The following is an 18,094-nucleotide window of genomic DNA, read 5'->3' as shown; positions in this document are numbered from 1 at the left end:
CTGGCTGGAATATAAGGTCTTCCATAGAGTAGAATATCTATATCTATATCTATATCTATATCTATATCTATATCTATATCTATATCTATATCTATATCTATAAAAAAGATATATATATACATAGAATAGATTATAGAATATAGAATATGGAATATAGAATAGAAGGCCTGAGATTTGCCATAAAGAAACACAAAACACAGGATATATGGGAGACTTGCTGAGTAAAATTACTCCTAAATTATTTCTTCTGTGTCACACAACAGACCCTGGAGCAGATCAACCAAAATCCTGGTCTCCCCAGCCCCCACACCCAGTGGGCCTTAATTACGATTCACAAGAGCTTCATATGCCCAGCCCAGCTCATCTACACCCCTCAACTTTACATTTCGGGCTGTTTGCATGGTGGGATGTTGCACTGACACAGACCCATCCCTGCAGGTGTGTCAGTGCTCTCCCTCCCTCTGCTCCCACCTCTTACCTCTGCCTGGAATCCCTCAACCAGGATGGCAACGAGGAGGTTGAAGAGCACGTAATTCCCGAAGGTCATCAGGGCCACGAAGTACAGAGCTGCCCACGAGGAGGTCGAGGCCATCCCGTTGTACAGGACCACGTTCCAGTCCTCCTGAGTGAGGATCTGCAGGGAAGGGAAAGGGAAGGCTCCAATTACTCCTCCCATGCACAGCAGCCACGTTCAAACACTGTCTCAGCCATTCCTTCCCCTGCTTTCGACCTTTTCTGAGCGTAATCACTCACAGGTCTCACGAGACGAGGCAGCAAAAATGTCCTTTATTTAGATCTTCACATGAGAGCTCTCTCCTGGCCAAAGCTCCCTCTGGCACTCCCTGTCCAGATCCCAGATATCATAACATGAAGGATGCACTCATCCTAATCCCATTATTTCGTGGAGGTATTGCCTCCTTTGATAACCATCAGCAGATAACAGACCTGAGGCCACAGATCTTGTCTCCTTTCAGGCTGCTCTTTATAAGGCAACTGGAGCTGAAGGAAAGGGTAAGGGACAGGATATTTGATGGGATAAATGACATTGGGTGGCTTAAGAAATTCAGGGAAGCAAAGCGGTTTCCTTTAGGTAAAAGCACTGACAAGCTGGGCAAAAAAAACCCAAACAACACACATCCTTGCAAAAAGCCTTGCTCCAAGGGATTTCCTCAGAGCTTTCCTGGAGCTCAAAAATCCCGGGGCCTAAGCAAAATGGATGACAGATTCGTGTTCCACATTAACTTGTCCTTGCAGTGAAAACGGCCTCAAACTCTCCTGCAAACAAGGCAGCTTTGGGGAGACAGGACTGAATTTAGCTGCACTGAGTCACGTCACTCAATACCCTTCATGGGACACAGGACTGAGCCCTTGTGCTCTGTGCCAACTGCAATTCCCAAGGGAGTGCCAGAATAAATGCAGAAATCCGTGTGTTGGTGAGAGAAAAACGTGAACCTCTGAGGCTGCTGCTGATTTGCCTTTGCTCCTTTGCAAGAAGTTCTGTTTTTCACAGTTCTATTTTTCTCCAGACTGGTTTCCACCCTGAATGATGCTGTGGTGAACACCTACCCTGTGTTGAGAAACTTGGCTTAATGTTACTTACACCGTGCTCCACTTGTAGCACTGGGGCCCTAAAGTCTGAGCCTTGAAACAGAAAAGACTAATCTTTGTATTAAATTGTCCTTGAGACAGCAGCTTATTGTGGAATATGTCAGTAATTTCAGGCACAAACCAGATCTTGGCTGCAGAGGAAACACAGTTTTTTACATAAAGACTTTCCCAGCACCTCCAGCTCTGATTTGTGACAGTGTTTGGCACTCCCAGTTACACGAAATTGTTTGCAAAGTGCATTTTTGGGGCAGTGTAGGTAAGTTAGGAGACAGAGGTCTCCTTTGCAGAATAGGGGCAGAATGAGCAGCAGACTGTGGGTCTTGATCTTACTGATTATATAAAAGGAAAATAAGGGTGGATTTCCTTCTTCTTTTGCTCACAAGAGACATGCACAGTGCTGATTTTAGCAGATTACTTCTTTATCAGGGCTTACAGACACAGAAACACAATCTCTCTTCCCTAATAACTAAACTTGACACTTATTGGAATAGTTCTGTGAAATAAAAAGTCCACGTGTTCCACATTAAAACTCTCCCAAGGACCCAGAGCTTACCTGAAATACAGTGACAATGGCCCAAAGCAAGGAATCAAAATTCTTCCTATCTGGAACTGTGTCTCCTGTATCAGTTTTCAGGCTGAACTTGCATCCAAAAAGATGCATGCCAAGGATGCTGGAGTGGGGAGAGGGGGAGATGAGAGAAACATTATTGTGGGAAATACGGTTGCAGGGAGGATTGCAGTGATTTTTTTTGGACACTTTTCCCCTCCCAGTGTTTTGGGTGCTGGTGGAATCTCCTGGGAAGACGGGATCTGCTCCAGCACTGGCATGATCACTGCTCAGACCCTGCAATTTGGCTCTTCTGTGCCACATTTCATTACAATTTTCGACACTAAAGGGATCTCCTTCACCTAGAAAATGACAAACCCTGTTGCCAGCTCCCTAATCCAACTGGTTTCCAACAAAAGGGTCTTAAGGAGCATTATAGGGTCAAACAGACCAACGTCTTGGGGTCTGCATGACCTCCATTCCAAATGTAACACTGGTACAGCCAAAGGAGCCTCTCAGGGACCCAAGGAGCAATTGTTGCCTGTTTGTGATCTTCATCCACCTACAGAATTAGAGAACTGCAGGAAAAACAGACTGAAAAGGGGTAAACAGTCTGTTGTGAGCAGTTCTACCCCCCAGGAGCCTGCAGTGTCCCACTGTTCCAACCTCAACGTCCCTTAACCAAGCTGGGCAATCAACCAGAGAAGAGCTGCAAGCCTCTGGTACCTGAAGATGAAGATGAAGAGCATGAGCAGCATGCAGAAGGTGGCCACGTTGTCCATGGTCTTCATGAGCACCACGAGCTGGCGGCGCAGGGCGGGCATGAACCGCACCAGCTTCAGCACCCGGAGCAGCCGGAATGTCCGGAGCACAGACAGGCCCCCGTCCGACTGCCCAATGATCTCCCAGACACTGCAGGAACACGGGACAACAGCTGGAACCAGCAGCACCACCCGGGGGAAGCCCTGAGGGTGGTTTTCCCACAGGATTTCCTACAGGGATCGTGCCGTTCAAGCCCCACGGGAGCATTTATCTGCCTGTTCCTTTATTGCTTCTGGAAAACACCTTCACTCCCAGTTCACCTTCACATCTTATCTGCACAACTTATCTCCATCACAGCTGGATTTTGATTTTTTAATTCCCTGGTTTTCTGTGGTTCTTCACAGCACATCCCCTGCCAGGCTGCACCACTCCAGTCTGTCCCAAGCCCACCCACAGACCGTGGATCATGGGTTTGTACCACGAACATTCAGAGGGATTTACATCTGCTGGGGGGGGTTGGTTTCATCAGGCCACAGAATGACCTGTGTTTCAGGTCTCTGTTGCTCCTCCCTGCTCTGAATCAAAGGGATGGGCCAAGGGAAGCCAAGAGCACTATCCTGGGTTGCATCTTGAATTCTCTACCCCAAATTACTGACCAGCACTGCTGGAAAGAATCCCAGCTCTGAGGGGTGCACAAGTTCTCACTCACGTGTTGTGGCACCCCCAGCTTAGGCTGGGATGGTGTTCCCTGGGAGAGGACAGCAGAGCAGTGCCCTCTTTACCTCCTGCTTCCCCAGTTCCAGCCTGAGTTATGTTAATTTGGGACAGGGAGGGCACTCTGCTGGGATATGGACACTCACTGCTCTCCTTTCCCAGGACCAGCCACTCTGCACTTTGGTGGAAAATCGCCCCCAGTGCCAGATGTGTGGCATAAATAGACTTTGTTCTCCATCTGCCAGATCCATTTACTTTGGACAGCCCTTCTAAATGACAGGGATCTAAAATGCCAGCACAATTATAGCACATCCCAGCCCTGGATTAACACATGCCACGTCATTCCTGCTCCCCAGCCCACTCCCCAACTGGGCTGAGCCCTCAGAGAAGCAGAGAAAAAACCAGCAGTGACCTGATGACAACGATGATCCCGTCGAAGATGTTGTAGGGGTTCTTGATGTAGCCAAAGATGCCAAAGGCAAGGAGTTTCAGGAGCATCTCCAGGGCAAACATGCTGGTGAAGACGATGTTGCTGATCTCCAAGGCATTGGTCAACTCATCCGGCTACAGGGCAGAAAAGCAACGGGGTCAAAGAGATGCACAGAGGAAATGGGAAAGGCTGGAATGTTCCTCCCACTGGGATTTGTGATAATGATGCACAAATGCTACACCTTCCCATATTCCTCCTGGAAAGCCATGGAGGCAGATAAATGTCTGAGGGGAACAGCAGACAAACCTCGTGGATGGTCCCTGTGAATCTTAGTGGAAACACAGAATCCCAGCCCGTTCCTGGAGCAGCTGCAGAACAACTGTGCCCACTGCATGGGCCCAAAAAATTAAAGCTTTCCAAAGGAGAGGGGTTATTTACTGTTCCAAGATACAATTATCCAGGTGAATGGCTGGTGTGGCTTCTAAGCTTCTATCTGGACTCACATGGGTCAGGCTGTTTTTACTGCACTAACCCCAGCAGAACTTTATGGATAATGCAATATCCAAACCAGGACCCCTGGTTTGGATAGATGAATATTCACATAAAACCGATATTAAAACAAAGTATTTTTCTTCCAGATATCTCTTCAGAGAATTAGGCAAACAAGTGTCAGTGAAAGTCAGCAGGATCAACAGTTTTATGTCCCTTGAGATATTTGTCTCCCTTTGGAAATTGTCCCAAAAGATCCCAAATGATCTTTCCTTCTGAAGCCCTGGTTAGTAACACAGAGCAGATTTTGTTCAAGTGACAGCAGCGTGGACCTGAGAGTCAGGATTCCCTCCAGGATCAGTGTGGGTTTCTCTGAGTTTACAAGGCTTCATGCAGCTCAAATCCAAGATTTTTCCATTCCCCTCCTCTGTCACCAGCACCAAATTACCTTGGGCTACAATCTTGTTTTCAGACAGAGCCTGAGATCTTCTTTTCCTGGCAAGTGCAGCAGTGACTGTCCAGCCTCCAGGCTCTGGCACAGCAGGGACAGACACAAAAGGAGGGATGGGGTTGGCCCACGCCCTGGAGCTGCTCCCTCAAACAGCACCAGGCTCTGCAACGTGCATTTCTACATTTCTAGTTCAAGGCTTGTTCCTTTGCAAGAGAAAATGAGTCTTTTTCATTTCCTTTTCCTCGGTGTAATAATATTGTCTAGGAAAAGGTGTGATTTTCATATCTGACTCATCTCCTGGACTGACAATGGTTTCCTTTATTCCCTGTCCCTCATTAGACACCATGGTAAGAACTGGCTGTTTCTTGGGGACGTTGTTGCACTATCTGAGAGTCCGAAGGGAGAGACCATTGTAATACTGTGGCACCACCACATTTAACTCCACACTCTGCAAACCAAACCCTTGGCAATGGAAGGAGAGGGTGAAAGAGTTAACTTGACTGCAGGAAGAGCCCAGACATCCCCTCCTACAGGCAGTGCCAACCTGTGGGCTGCTAATGAACCATCACTCACAGCTAAATCACTTTATGCAACAGTCTGTCTGTTGCTCAACCATTTATCCAGGGAGAAAGCACTGAGAGCTCAGTCCTCATGGTTACAGTCCATACACACCAATTCCCAAGGGACACCAGAGGAAGGACTGTGCAGTTTTCAGTTCTTTAGTCTCCAGGAAGCACATGAGCAGCAGGATCACCTGCCCGCCCTCCTCACACCTTCCTCCTGCAGGGAGGGGATTCCCACCCTTACATCCACCCCATTCCCCTCCCTGATGGTGCCAAAACATCCTGGGCAGAGTCTTCCCTCAGCAATGAAAACACAGCTAAAGAAAAGGGGTGCTCTGGGGTGGCACTGAACCAGAGCCCTGACAGAGACTGAGCTGAAACAGCCCCGTGGGCTCCCGGGAGTCTGAAAGTCACAGTGGGGACAGGGGACACAGTCACTGTAAGTCACAGTGGGGACAGGACACCACTCTCACAGTGTCCTCGAGCTGTTGGTCAGGACCTGGCATGTTTTATGGGGTCAGACAAGGGCACTCCTGACCAGCAGCAGAATAACCTGATAAATTCTTGTGTCCCTCTGGCAGCAGATTGAGAGCTCTGGGACAGGCTGTGATTGAGAGTGTGACTGACAGTGGGACAGGGTGTTCAGGGCAGGCTGGGGATGGCTCGTTAGAGTGTTGAGGCTGGGAAATTAGTGACAATCATCAGCAAGGAATCACACAGAATTATCTGAGGTTGGAAAAGACCTCCAGGATCATCGAGTCCAACCTCTGACCCATCCCCACCTTGTCACCCAGCCCAGAGCACTGAGTGCCACATCCAGTCCTCCCCTGGACACCTCTAGGGGTGGGGACTCCACCACCTCCCCGGGCAGCCACTTTCAATACCTGACAACCCTTTCCATGAAGAAATTCCTTCTGATGTCCAACCTGAACCTCCCCTGGTGCAGTTTGTGGCTATGTCTTTTCCTGTTGCTACTTTCCTGGGAGAAGAGACCATCATCATTCCTGACAGGAACTGCAGCTTGGTGGGGTTGTTCTGTAGCACTTTCTGCTGGGACACATGGAAAACCTGCCCACTGCTACCTCCAGACCCTTGTACTCTGCCACACAGCAGCCACCTCATCCTTTGAAGTCAAGCTTAGTGCAGTGCTCTCCAAGCTCACCTTGCTGCTGCTGCCAGATGTGCTACCAAGAGTCACAATTCCATCATCAAAACTTGGAGAGCTGGTGATCACTTCAATCCCCCTAATCCTGGAGTTATGCAAATACAGAATCAATAAGGCTGGAAAAAAAACCTCTCAGATCATTGAGTCCAACCATTAACCCAACACTGATGGGAAGTCATTCTCAGAGCTATTACCAACAAAAGCATGTCCTCCTTGAAAAGAGTGAGCTGAACAAACCTAACAACACCCTGAGGCAAATAAAAAGAATTTGTAGGTTGTTACTCTCTAAAATCCCCATTTTCCTAAGCCAAGGTCAATATTTTTCTGTGGCCTGTTGAGCACATGGCATCTGCCAATGTCATTGCCTGAACCGATTTACCAATTTCCTCTGACAATTTGTGCCCTCATTGCTTTGTCTCCAGCACCGTGACTTTTGTTTTGTACACAAGTTCAGGGAGCGCAGGAGAAAAGCTGCAGTGATCTGTCAGGGGAGGGAAGAGAGGGGAAACAGAGGACAAGGAGGTGGCCCAGATGAGGTCACCGGGAGCCGTGACGAGGAGCTGACCCAGCAGATCGGAGCCCGGGGCGAGGCTGATGGACAGCAGGCACTGCAGAGCCAACCTCGGAGCAGGGATCTTCATTATCCTTCAGGGATCGTGTGTGGCGTGAGGCAGAGCTAACAGGGTGACAAGGACTGCTGTCAGGAGGGGTGTTGGAGCAGGGGCACGGAGGCAGGACAAGGATGGATGGCCCTGAGCGCCGGCCAAGCCGCTGCCGGGAGCTCTCGGATTATTGGAGTGGAAGCTGAACAGCAGATGAGCCAAACACCCAGTGCTGCAGCCTTCAAGTGTAATGACCTTCTCTCGACACCAACTGGAGCCCGGAAAACGCTCCATGGATATTTTTATGCCTCATGAACTGGTTTATTGCTCACAGCAAACATTTCCCGCTCCTCTCGCTCCCCGATGAGCAAAGATCCAGGAGGAGGGTCAAGGAAGAGCCACTCAAAAGCCAAGACGGATGTGGCCATCCCCCTGGAGTCAGCCACTAGGAGACACTGTTGTTTTGTTCAAACTGAAGCCAACCCCAGAGCAGGAATTTTTTCCAGGAGTCTTTTTCTATGGGTAAAACAAAATGTTGATTTGCTGAAAACAAAACTTCTCATGACGAGGATTATTTTTGTCCAACTTCCTGGCTGGAAGATAATGAAGTTGCCCCAAAACTCAAAAATTAGTGAAATGTCCATTTGGACCTTCTCAGAAAAGGAAATCTCAGGCTTTTGGCTTGAGAGGTGGTTGTGTCATGAAATGCAACTTCCTTTCTAGCAAGGAATGGTTAACAAAGCTTGGCAGCAAAATGATGCACTTCCAGGAGAGCAGTTCTAAAGTGCCAATTTTTTTGTAAATCTTAACAACTCTGACAGGGAAACTATTTGCCCACCATTGGGCTCCAAACTGCATCAGGGAAAGATTCCCTTTTCAAACTCAGTGAGAGAGCACGACCCCTCATCAAATGTGGGCATCCCCATCCACATCTTTTGCTGCTGCAAATGTTGATCTTTACATCAGTCCAGGTTTTCAGAGCCAGGCCAAAAGGCAACCAGGTGGCATTGCAGGAGGATACAAAACGCTCAGGAATCCCCACGATGGATGCAATATGGGATATGCAATATGGGCAATGCTGTCCCACTGGTACAAGGGTCCACAGTGCCAGATGTGAGGGCTGGAACAGGAATTGCTGGAGACAACCAGCAAAAACGAGCACAGAGAGTGGTTTAACCCACAAGTCCCACTGGCAGGTCCCAGCTAATGTTCAATAAAGGTTCAGGTTTGAGTGTAAACTTTATAGATTTCAGATTCAAATTCCCATCCTTTGGCTGCAGGAGTTAAGTTTCCCACTATTCAAGGGAAGGGGGATCAATCTGTGAGATTTCAGCATCCCTGAATCTGAGTTTAAAGGAAGAGCAAGCCTCGACTGCAGGCAAAACACGTCCCACCTCCGCTCACTCTGAAGGCCATATTTATGCTGCAGAATGTTTCAGCGATTCAAAACTATGCTTTTATTAGGGACAAACCTCAAATGTTTCAGCAGTTCATTCTGAGTTCAGATAAACAGACAAAAAAAAAAAAATCCTTTCCTAAATAGTTTAGGCCTGAAAAACCTCACAAGGCCAGTTCTCTTTCTGAGAATCTGATACTCCCGGTTTTAGCAAGGCGCAGCACAACCCCCAGAGCCTTCCTGGAATCAAGAAATTCAATAAAAGAGAAACCCATAATGGTCAAATTATTGATGGCTCCTACAGGCAGAGAATGAAGAAGGGGAGTGGGACTTTGCAGCCTTAGATTCTCTTTGTGTAACTGAATTACTGCAGTTCTTCAAGGAAGATCATCTCTTTGTGCCTCTTTTCCCTCTTGCCCATCTTCCCCCTCATCTCTTTTGATTGCTGCATCCACAACCACCTATTTTACATAATTTAGGCACAATCCCCAGCAGGACACTGGGGCTGGGGCACCTTTTTGCTCTGAGACTGAGGAGAAATAATCACACCTGGATTAAACTGGAGAAAAGGGCTGTTGGGCACCCCGTCCTTCCTGCTGAATGAACAGGGAAAGAAGTTTCCAGAGTGAAAGATGTGCTTTGCTCCAGAAATCCTCTCCCCAAAGGCCAAGGCAGCTCCTGAGCTGGGAGAGCCAAGGCTGGCAGAGCCACGAGGAGCAGTAAACAAACCCTGGACATTTAGTCTCATAAACATCCTTTGCACTTGGGTTGTTTTTTTTTCCCTCTAGTCCCGAGCCTAAAGCTGTCAATGGGATTTTGAGCACTTGTTTATGTTAGCTTTTCTGCTTTACATTTTTAAGCTGAGCCTGCAGAGACTCTGACCAGGCAGAGCAATGAACTGTCAATGTGCACTTTGCTTCTGGACACCCCGTGTTGTCTCACCTCACTTTTGAGCAATCACAATTTTCCAGTTACCAGGTATTCCACTGCAACAGACTTCATCTCTCTGCAGTCCCTGGGATCATCCCTATTTCACAGAATTAAAACCCAAAGGGAAAGCAGGAGAGGCAGGGAGCAGGGGACAAGGCATCCAGGGACCTGACAGACCCAGTCCCATCCCTGCCATGGGCAGGGACACCTTCCACCAGCCCAGGTTGCTCCAAGCCCCGTCCAACCTGGCCTTGGACACTTCCAGGGATGGGGCAGCCACAGCTTCTCTGGGCAACCTGTGCCAGGGCCTCCCCACCCTCACAATCTGAACATTCCCTGGACAAGAAGGGAAGGAGAGAAGCAACATCTCCCAAGCAGGGACTCGATACAGCCACAGTTCCAAGCAGAAGAGACGAGGCTGCCCTACACTCTGCAAGCTGCTTGTTTTTATTTACAGCTCCTTCATTCCAATGCCCCAGGAGCAATCTGGGAATTGGTCCTCTTTGAGGGAGTTTCAGGAGCCAGGGGGTCACGGTGGAAGCAGAGCTGGCAGGGAATGGAAGTGACACCCCAGCAAATGTGAAGGCTACATTCTGACCTTTATTTTTCTCCCCTTCTCTTGCTTGTCAAAGTCTAACCCGAACAATTCTGATATTTCTAAGGTAAGTGAACAACCAACCAAACAGAAAACCCCCAAGCAACTGCAGACCTGGCTTCTTCCTCCTCTGCATTCCCTGCCCTTAAAAAATAGGAATGATGCAAGTGGGCTTTTCAACTTCTGCATCTGAAAACATTTCTTGTGTAAACCATTTTGATGTAGTTTGTTTACTACAAGACTGGACTCCTACTGTCTTAAAATCAACTTCAAACCAGTTTAGTCAATCTAGACTGAGGTTCCAACCACAGAAATTGCCTTCCTTTCATGTGATATAACTTGTCTTCCTAGGAAAAAGGGTTTGGATGGTGTTCTCCCATGCACACGAGAGCAGTTCCAAGTTATTTATGCTCTTTGGCCTTGGAAAGGGATCAGGGATTTGAAGCAGGATGCCCCAGCTCCAAGAAGACTGCCCTGGTCACAAAGACCTTTGCTATTCTGAGGTGCCACTGCCCCAAATTTAACAGCCAGCCACCACAACCTCCCAAAAACCACAAGCCCTGCTCAGGAAGGGTTTATCTCTCATTAATGTCTCTGCTAAAACTGTGACATGGAGGAGTTTGTGCTTCCTGATGAAATAAGTGTTTTGCTGAGAGATTTCCAAATGGGCTCTGCTCAAAAGTAGGCTGGAAACAGAAGGAAGGAGAGATCTCGTCCCCACACCTCCTGATGGATGTTCCCTCTCTGGCTTTGGAATTAAAAATGAGAATTTATTCTCTCAGTCACCTCTACTCTCAGGTTTTATGCCTTCCTCTAAACGGGATCCTTCATGTGGAGCGATAACAGTTTAATTGAAGATAACTGATGGTAATTTTTCCTCCTTTCAATTGACCTACTTGATCTCCTAATGCTCTCTGGAATTGCTTTTACCTGGCTGCTCCACGGCATGAAAGTCACAGCCAGTAATTCTGCACCCAACTGCAGATGCCAAATGCAAACCACTCCACTCCTTCCTGGAGCTCTAAAATGGGACAGGGGTGGAGGGAGGGAGGAGGCTGCACATGGGACACTCCAGCATTAAAACCAGAGCCAGCAGAGTGAATGTTAACCAGCAATGCCCATATTCCAGAGCCACACACTCCCTGGGATTTTTGTGTCAGTCCTTCAGGTCCGTTTGGCATCGGTATTGGGAAGGAATCCTTCCCTGGGAGGGTGGGGAGGCCCTGGCACAGGTTGCCCAGAGAAGCTGTGGCTGCCCCATCCCTGCAAGTGTCCAAGGCCAGGTTGGAGCAACCTGGGCTACTGCAAGGTGTCCCTGCCCATGGCAGGGGGTTGGAATGAGGTGGGCTTTAAGTTCCCTTCCAAGCCAAACCATTCCATGATTCTATGTCTCCTGGCTGGGAGTATTTTCTACAGAAGAAACCCCAGATGCCACATTTTCACCTCTTGCAACACGAGTGACAGCTCAGAGAGAGTTTGTTCTGTGGGATAATCAACTCTGCTGTAGCTTCCTTAGCAAGCTTCCCAGGCAGAAGGTCCCACATGGCGCAACATATTTGCAGTATTACTTTCCTATTTCTCAGTTTCATTCAGCAAAATGCAATTTCATTTCAAGCGACATTTCGACGCCAAGCAGGATTAGATCAACTGCTGCCTCCTCCACCCTCCCGAGGAAAGGACCTGGGCAATCTGAAGTCTTATCAGCAGTGGTTCACAAAGCTAAAGCTACTGCTCTTGAAAAGTAGGCCAATCAACTGGATTATATCTTGATGGAGGATCACTTGGTGTGACAGATGGCTCAAAAAATAAGCCTTAAAATGAAAGAAAACCCCCAGACTGTATAAAATAACCCCCCAAACCAGGCCAGAAGTGTTCAGGTTTAGTTATCAAACAAGAAGGCACAGGAGGAAGGAGCCAGCTCTCCAAATAACCAGGGAGGAATGCCTCCAGCAATACAGCAGAGCACTGGAATAGCTCACCCAGGAGAGATGCTCGAGCGTGGACTCTGCACACTGGTCACACCTGTCAGCCCCAATACACTGATTAGTGCCAAGGAAAAATGGGAATATGCCTGAACCGAGGACAGGGAACGTCTCCTCACTGCTCCAGTGCTGGGTGCAAGCAACAACCCCCCTTCAGTCCCAGCAGGAATTGTCCAGGACACAGCACGTGTCAGGAGATGCCTCTGGCAACTTCTCTCTGCTCTGCACTGGGGCAGCCTCACCCTCAATCTTGGGGCAGTTTGGGCACCACTACATGAGGAAGATCTGAAGCCATTAGAGAGAGTCCAAAGGAGGGCAGTGAAGATGGGGAAGGGCCTTGATTTGAAGCTGTGTGAAGACACTGAGGGCACTTGGGGTGTTCAGCTGGAGGAGACTGAGAGGAGACCTCACTGCAGGTACAACTTCCTGGGCAGGGACTGAACTCTGCTCTGGGGGGACCAGGGACAGCACCCAGGGAATGGCTGGAGCTGTGTCAGGGCAGGGTCAGGTTGGATCTCAGCAAAAGGTTCTTCCCCCAGAGGGTGGTTGGGCACTGCCCAGGCTCCCCAGGGCAGTGGGCACAGCCCCAAGGTGACAGAGCTCCAGGAGGGTTTGGATGATCCTCTGGAGCACATGGAGTGACTCTTGGGGATGGTTCTGTGCAGGGCTGAGGGTTAGACTCGATGATCCCTGTGGGTCCCTTCCAGCTCAGCATTTCTTTGATTCTGTGATTCCAGAAACAGGCCCATCCCTGGTCCCCCTTTCCCTCTCCTCTTTGGCAGCTGTTAAACACAAGCAGGTTTCTCTCCACTGCCACCTCACCCCACATGGGTTTGGTTCCTTTAAGAGCCTCTGGCGAAAATCCAGGGAAATGATACAGCCTGACTCATTCCCATCCATATGCTGGTGGAGTCCTTCAGAGCCCCGGTGGATCCGTGAGCTGTGACATCTCCGAGCAGGGCCTGTGCTCACTCCCATCCAATTTATCTGGCTTATCCCTCACCAGAAAAAAAACTACACTCACGCAAGGAATTACAGTCACACTGCAAAGCTGTTTGTTCTTGACCACTATCTGTGCTGAACTCAATCACAAATGGCCAAAAATCATCAGCTTAATGCCCAAAAAAATCAGCTTTGTTTTGCTGGTTAAGCACAAAGCACCCATTAAAAAAAAATAATGTGTCATTCATACTGATTTGTTTTCCTTTTTATATATGTATTAATAAATACATTTTTATATTTAGGCTGAAAATATCTTGTATTCCAAATTGTTAACTAGAAAGAAGAGCTGCAGTCTACCTTTTCCTTTCAGATGGAAACTGAGTCGCAAGATATCAGGAGCTGGAATGTTTAAGAATAAGATACACACAAAGAATATGGAAATTTGGTACAGCCTCTTTCAGACAACAATGAACACCGAGACCCTGCCTTAGGGAATCTGCCCAGGAAATGAAGGTTAATTGTTGATTTTCTTTGCTAAAACCCTGCAGCCACATCCACTGAGGGTGGCAAGAGGCTGAACACTGATAAAGACCCATTTCCAAACTCTTTGATGATACTTTAGCAATGATTCCATGATCTTTATCCCCATCCAAACCACTGTCTCAGTCTCTGATAACAGAGAGATCAAAGGCCTTTGGGTTGTCGTTAGCAGGCAAACTCAACAGAGGTTGTTTACTTCACCCAAGCTAATGGCACTGGAAATATTTAATCAAAAAATGGACACACTCTCTCTATTACTGCCAAGATGATTCAGAAGGGGCCACTTAAATCTATTTTGTCAAACCATTACTCATCCCTTGCTGATAGACCTTTATGGAGAGTCCCTTTGAAAAATGCACATTCGTGATCTGTGGGCTCTGCCCTGGTATTGGGACATGAAGCACATCAGGAAAACATGACAGAGGGCTCTGATGGGAAGAACAATGTGGGGAATGTGTTTAGTCTGTCTCTGACAAAGACCTTGACTTAATCATCTTCTAAGCTCAAGGAGAGGAGCTGAAGTGGCTTGATGGGGAAATAAGTTCAAGGAGAGGGTAATTCTTCAGAAAAATGTGAGCAAATTGTCTCTAACCAACCTCCCAGTGCTGAGTGGAAGAGGGAAAGATTGAAGAAGATTTGGAGAGATTTTCTGAGGTTCAAGGATCTTGGGGTAGAAGAAGAAAACAAAAATGTTGGGTGGACATCAGGAGAAAAGCTGGGGTTGTGTCTCACCGAACAATGGGGTGTTTCCTACCTGAGACTGTGTTCTTGGGACACCAGTGCCTACAGTGAGATTCTGAAAGTCAGGACTCCCAAACTCTTTTTCTAACTCCTAATCCAATATCTTGGCTCTCACATGATCCTAAACATGTATCAGAATTTGGGCACAGGTAGTTCTTTACGGGTTTCCCTTTGGGATGTGCAGAGAGAGACTTTTATGAATCCCAGAATGGTTTAGGTGGGAAGGGACCTAAAAGCCCATCCAGTTCCAACCCCCTGTCATGGGCAGGGACACCTTCCACTAGCCCAGGTTGCTCCAAGCCCCGTCCAACCTGGCCTTGGACACTTCCAGGGATGGGGCAGCCACAGCTTCTCTGGGCAACCTGTGCCAGGGCCTCATAGGAAAGAATTTCTTCCCAGTATCCCATCTAAACCTACTCCCTGTCAGTTTGAAGCCTTTTTCCTTGTCCTATCATTCCAGGCCCTTGTAAATAGTCCCTCTCCATCTTTCTTGCAGGTTCCCTTCAGGCACTGGAAGGCTGCAATTAGGTCACTCCAAAGCTTCTCTTTTCCAGGCTGAACAATCCCAGTTCTGGTTAATTCCAAAGAACCAGGGACATTCACCCTCTAAATGGCATGAAACCACCTCCCACTCTGATATCAGGAGGGTTAATCCTGTCTTAGAGCCCGAGGATGGACCAGGTGAGTTGAGCTCTATTTACTGTGGCTTTTGTGACACTGGACCCTTGGGTTCTTAGGATCCAAATCACTGCCAGGGTTTGGATCTTACTACTTTTTCCACAGGCTGATGAAGCTTGAGGACACCCTGTGGGGACAACGCAGCCCGGGGAACCTCCAGCCCTTTTGTCTCCCAAGACAGGACTGCACTTGGTGCAGACCCAATTTTGATACAGCTCCTCTGCACCTTCCAGAAACGCTCCTGAAGAGCTTAAAATTCAAAAGCCTCCTGAGGATGGAAATGATTATCTGCAAATCCACATCTGTAACCCAGGCAGCAGCTCCTCCCTGCTCAGCATCAAAGACAGCCTGGGAGGGAGCCAGGAGAACAAATTCAGGGGAAATCCACCTTTCCTCCCCTCTAGCAACCCCGAAGCAACCCAAGCAATTGTTACAAGCTTACTTTTGTCCCCAAAACCCCAGTGCTGTGAAGAGCCCAGGGTGCTCCAGCCGGCAGCCAAGGCAGGCAGATGGAAGTTTGGAGCTGCCGAGCTGTTCCTGTGAGTGAATTATTGATCCGTTCTTTTTAGCCACGAGCACCAGACTAAAGCTGCAATTAAAACCCATCCACGGCGATCAAAAAAGAAAAAGCAAAGACAAAAAGGTACAAACCCAGAGTCTGTGTCTGCCAGCAGCCTGCAGAGTGTACAGCTGGAAGGTTACAGCGGGAACGAGCCGCTCCCGGGAGCTCATCACTCCATTTTAGCTTTTCAATGTGAAACACAGAACGCCCTGAGTTGGGAGGGACCCACAGGGATCACCCACCCAACTCCTGGCCTTCAACAGACACCCCAATAATCCCACCCTGTCCCTAAGAACGTTCCCCAAACGCTCCTGGAGCTCTGGCAGCCTTGGTGCTGTGCCCACTGCCCTGGGGAGCCTGGTCAGTGCCCAACCACCCACCTTTTCCTGAAATCCAACCTTAACCTGCCCTGACACAACTCCAGGCCATTCCCTGGGGTCCTGTCACTGGTCACAGAGAGCAGAGATTGGAGCTGCCCCTCGGGGGGAAGCTGCAGACCCTTCATGTCTGAGAAATTTAAAAATAACAACTCCAACCACCATCGTCCCTCTCGCTCCCTGAGACAACAGCAATTTGTTTTGCTGAGGCAAGAAAGGACAAAAGAGGTCAGGAAGGAACTCCAAGGCACAGCTGCCCTTCAGCATAGTTGGATCACTTGGTAATTCCAAGCTTTCACTTCGTTCAGCATCCAAGTGGGAGCACAAAGCAGCAGGAGAGCTCAGGGACTCTTGTTCCTCACCAGGTGTTTGTATCTTACAGTTGTTGGATTTTCACCTGGCAGAATTCCTTGATTTCAGTGGAGCCACCACTGAGTTTGGAGGTGGCCCAGTGCTTCCACATTTCCACCATCTTGACAAAAAACCCCAATGAAATGAAATTATATTAAACAACCACCAATATTCAGAGATGACCAAGGATCAATATTCACAGAAAATAACTGTGCTGACTCTGCAATGTGTTTCTCCTGTAATATTTATTCCTAGCATTGGGAGAAGAACACAAAAATCTGGAAAACAGGACTTAAAATCGGAGAGGTGACTTTCCATTGCACTTTTCTCATTCCTTTTGTGTGAACCATCCCTCACCCCCACACCTGCCCTGGATTTCAGCATGTTTTTATTGTTATGGGGACAAAATGGTACAGGGAAGGAAAAAAAAAATGTTCACTCATTCTGATTTTATAGATTACAAAATCACTACTGAAATAATAACATTCGATTCTATTAACCCTAATTAAAATTACTGTAATTCATTACTAGCACGAGGCTTGGACGGGGCTTGGAGCAACCTGATCTAGTGGAAGGTGTCCCTGCCCATGGCAGGGGGTGGAACAAGATGAGTTTTAAGGTCCTTTCTGAACCTTTCTGTGGTTCTATGATTATTCCATTTGGGACCTTCTTCCACGCCACAAAATGTTTTCCTCCTGGCAGTTTTTCCCTGCTGTGGCTCCGAGGAGCGGGAGCGACGCTTCTCCCGCAGCAAGAGCCACACAGGAGGAGCAGACACACAGGAAGGGCTGCTCCAACCTGACCTCACAGCTACACCAGCTTCTCCAGGGCTTGGATCCACCTCCCTGCCCTGGGAGCAGGGCCAACCACCCCCTCCTGAAGAAGCAATCCAGAGGAAAAACCCAACCTGATCCCCATCCTCCAAGCGGCGATGTCGGCGCTCACAGGAAACAGGCAACACAAGGTTTAATTTGCAGAGAGTGGGAGTGAAAGAGAATCCAAATGAAATCTCCTGTGCAGTGGCTTTAATAAACTAGCAAAGCTACAACACCAACCATGTGCAAACAGCGAGCCCTTGAGAAGGCAACTGAGCCTGCAAACGCTTCTGCCTTGACGGAAAATCCTCCTCAGGGGTCTCCAAAACAGATAGACCATGGTGAAAGCTGTCAAATTATTTTATGTGTGGGATACACAGTGGATCTCAAGCAATTATTTGCTAAAACCCAGGACTTGCTCAAAAATGCTCTTGCTGGAGAAGGTGGTGAGTGTTTCCATGGCAATGATTGCCTTGGTGACCATGTGCTGCTAAACCACCCCCGACCTTTGGGCATCTGAGCACAGCGAGGGGCTTCCTCCTTTGCTGTCTAATGATGTTTTTTAAAATTTGAGTTCATCCCCGTCCAAAAGTTGCCTAAGGTGGTTGTGCAGAGACAAGAGAAGCAGGAATTACTACCCAGAAGCATCCTCTGTTGTCCCCTGCCCCTGGTACCCAACCCTGAGTTAACCTTTCCACCAGTCAGGTGCAAAGCAAGCCCAGCTCCAATCCTGGCTGGTCCTGAGCAGTGCTGAGCCTCCATCTATAAACTAGGAAATCAAGCACAGGAGGCCCAGGAATTCATTAGCCCAGACATCAAAAGCACATGAATCTATCTGCATTTAAACCTTCTCA

General features: G+C 48.3%; 1 protein-coding gene across 2 annotated transcripts in view; it reads right to left on the bottom strand.

Moving 5' to 3' along the window:
* The window catches only part of CACNA1H (calcium voltage-gated channel subunit alpha1 H), a 151,336-nt gene that overhangs the window by 45,304 nt on the left and 87,938 nt on the right, over positions 1-18,094 (bottom strand). For both annotated transcript variants that reach the window (XM_027683805.1, XM_027683806.1), the window contains exons 11-14: positions 4,044-4,195; positions 2,882-3,067; positions 2,162-2,279; positions 479-634 (exon numbers count right to left, since the gene is read on the bottom strand). In XM_027683805.1, the coding sequence (XP_027539606.1) occupies positions 479-634; positions 2,162-2,279; positions 2,882-3,067; positions 4,044-4,195 (612 nt within the window). The remainder of the gene's footprint in view (positions 1-478; positions 635-2,161; positions 2,280-2,881; positions 3,068-4,043; positions 4,196-18,094) is intronic.

This window comes from Neopelma chrysocephalum, unplaced genomic scaffold (assembly GCF_003984885.1).
Source record: "Neopelma chrysocephalum unplaced genomic scaffold, ASM398488v2 Primary Assembly neopelma1_65, whole genome shotgun sequence".
Taxonomy (NCBI): Eukaryota; Metazoa; Chordata; class Aves; order Passeriformes; family Pipridae; genus Neopelma; species Neopelma chrysocephalum.
Note: the sequence above shows the minus strand (reverse complement) of the source record. Positions and strands in the feature narration are given on the sequence as shown.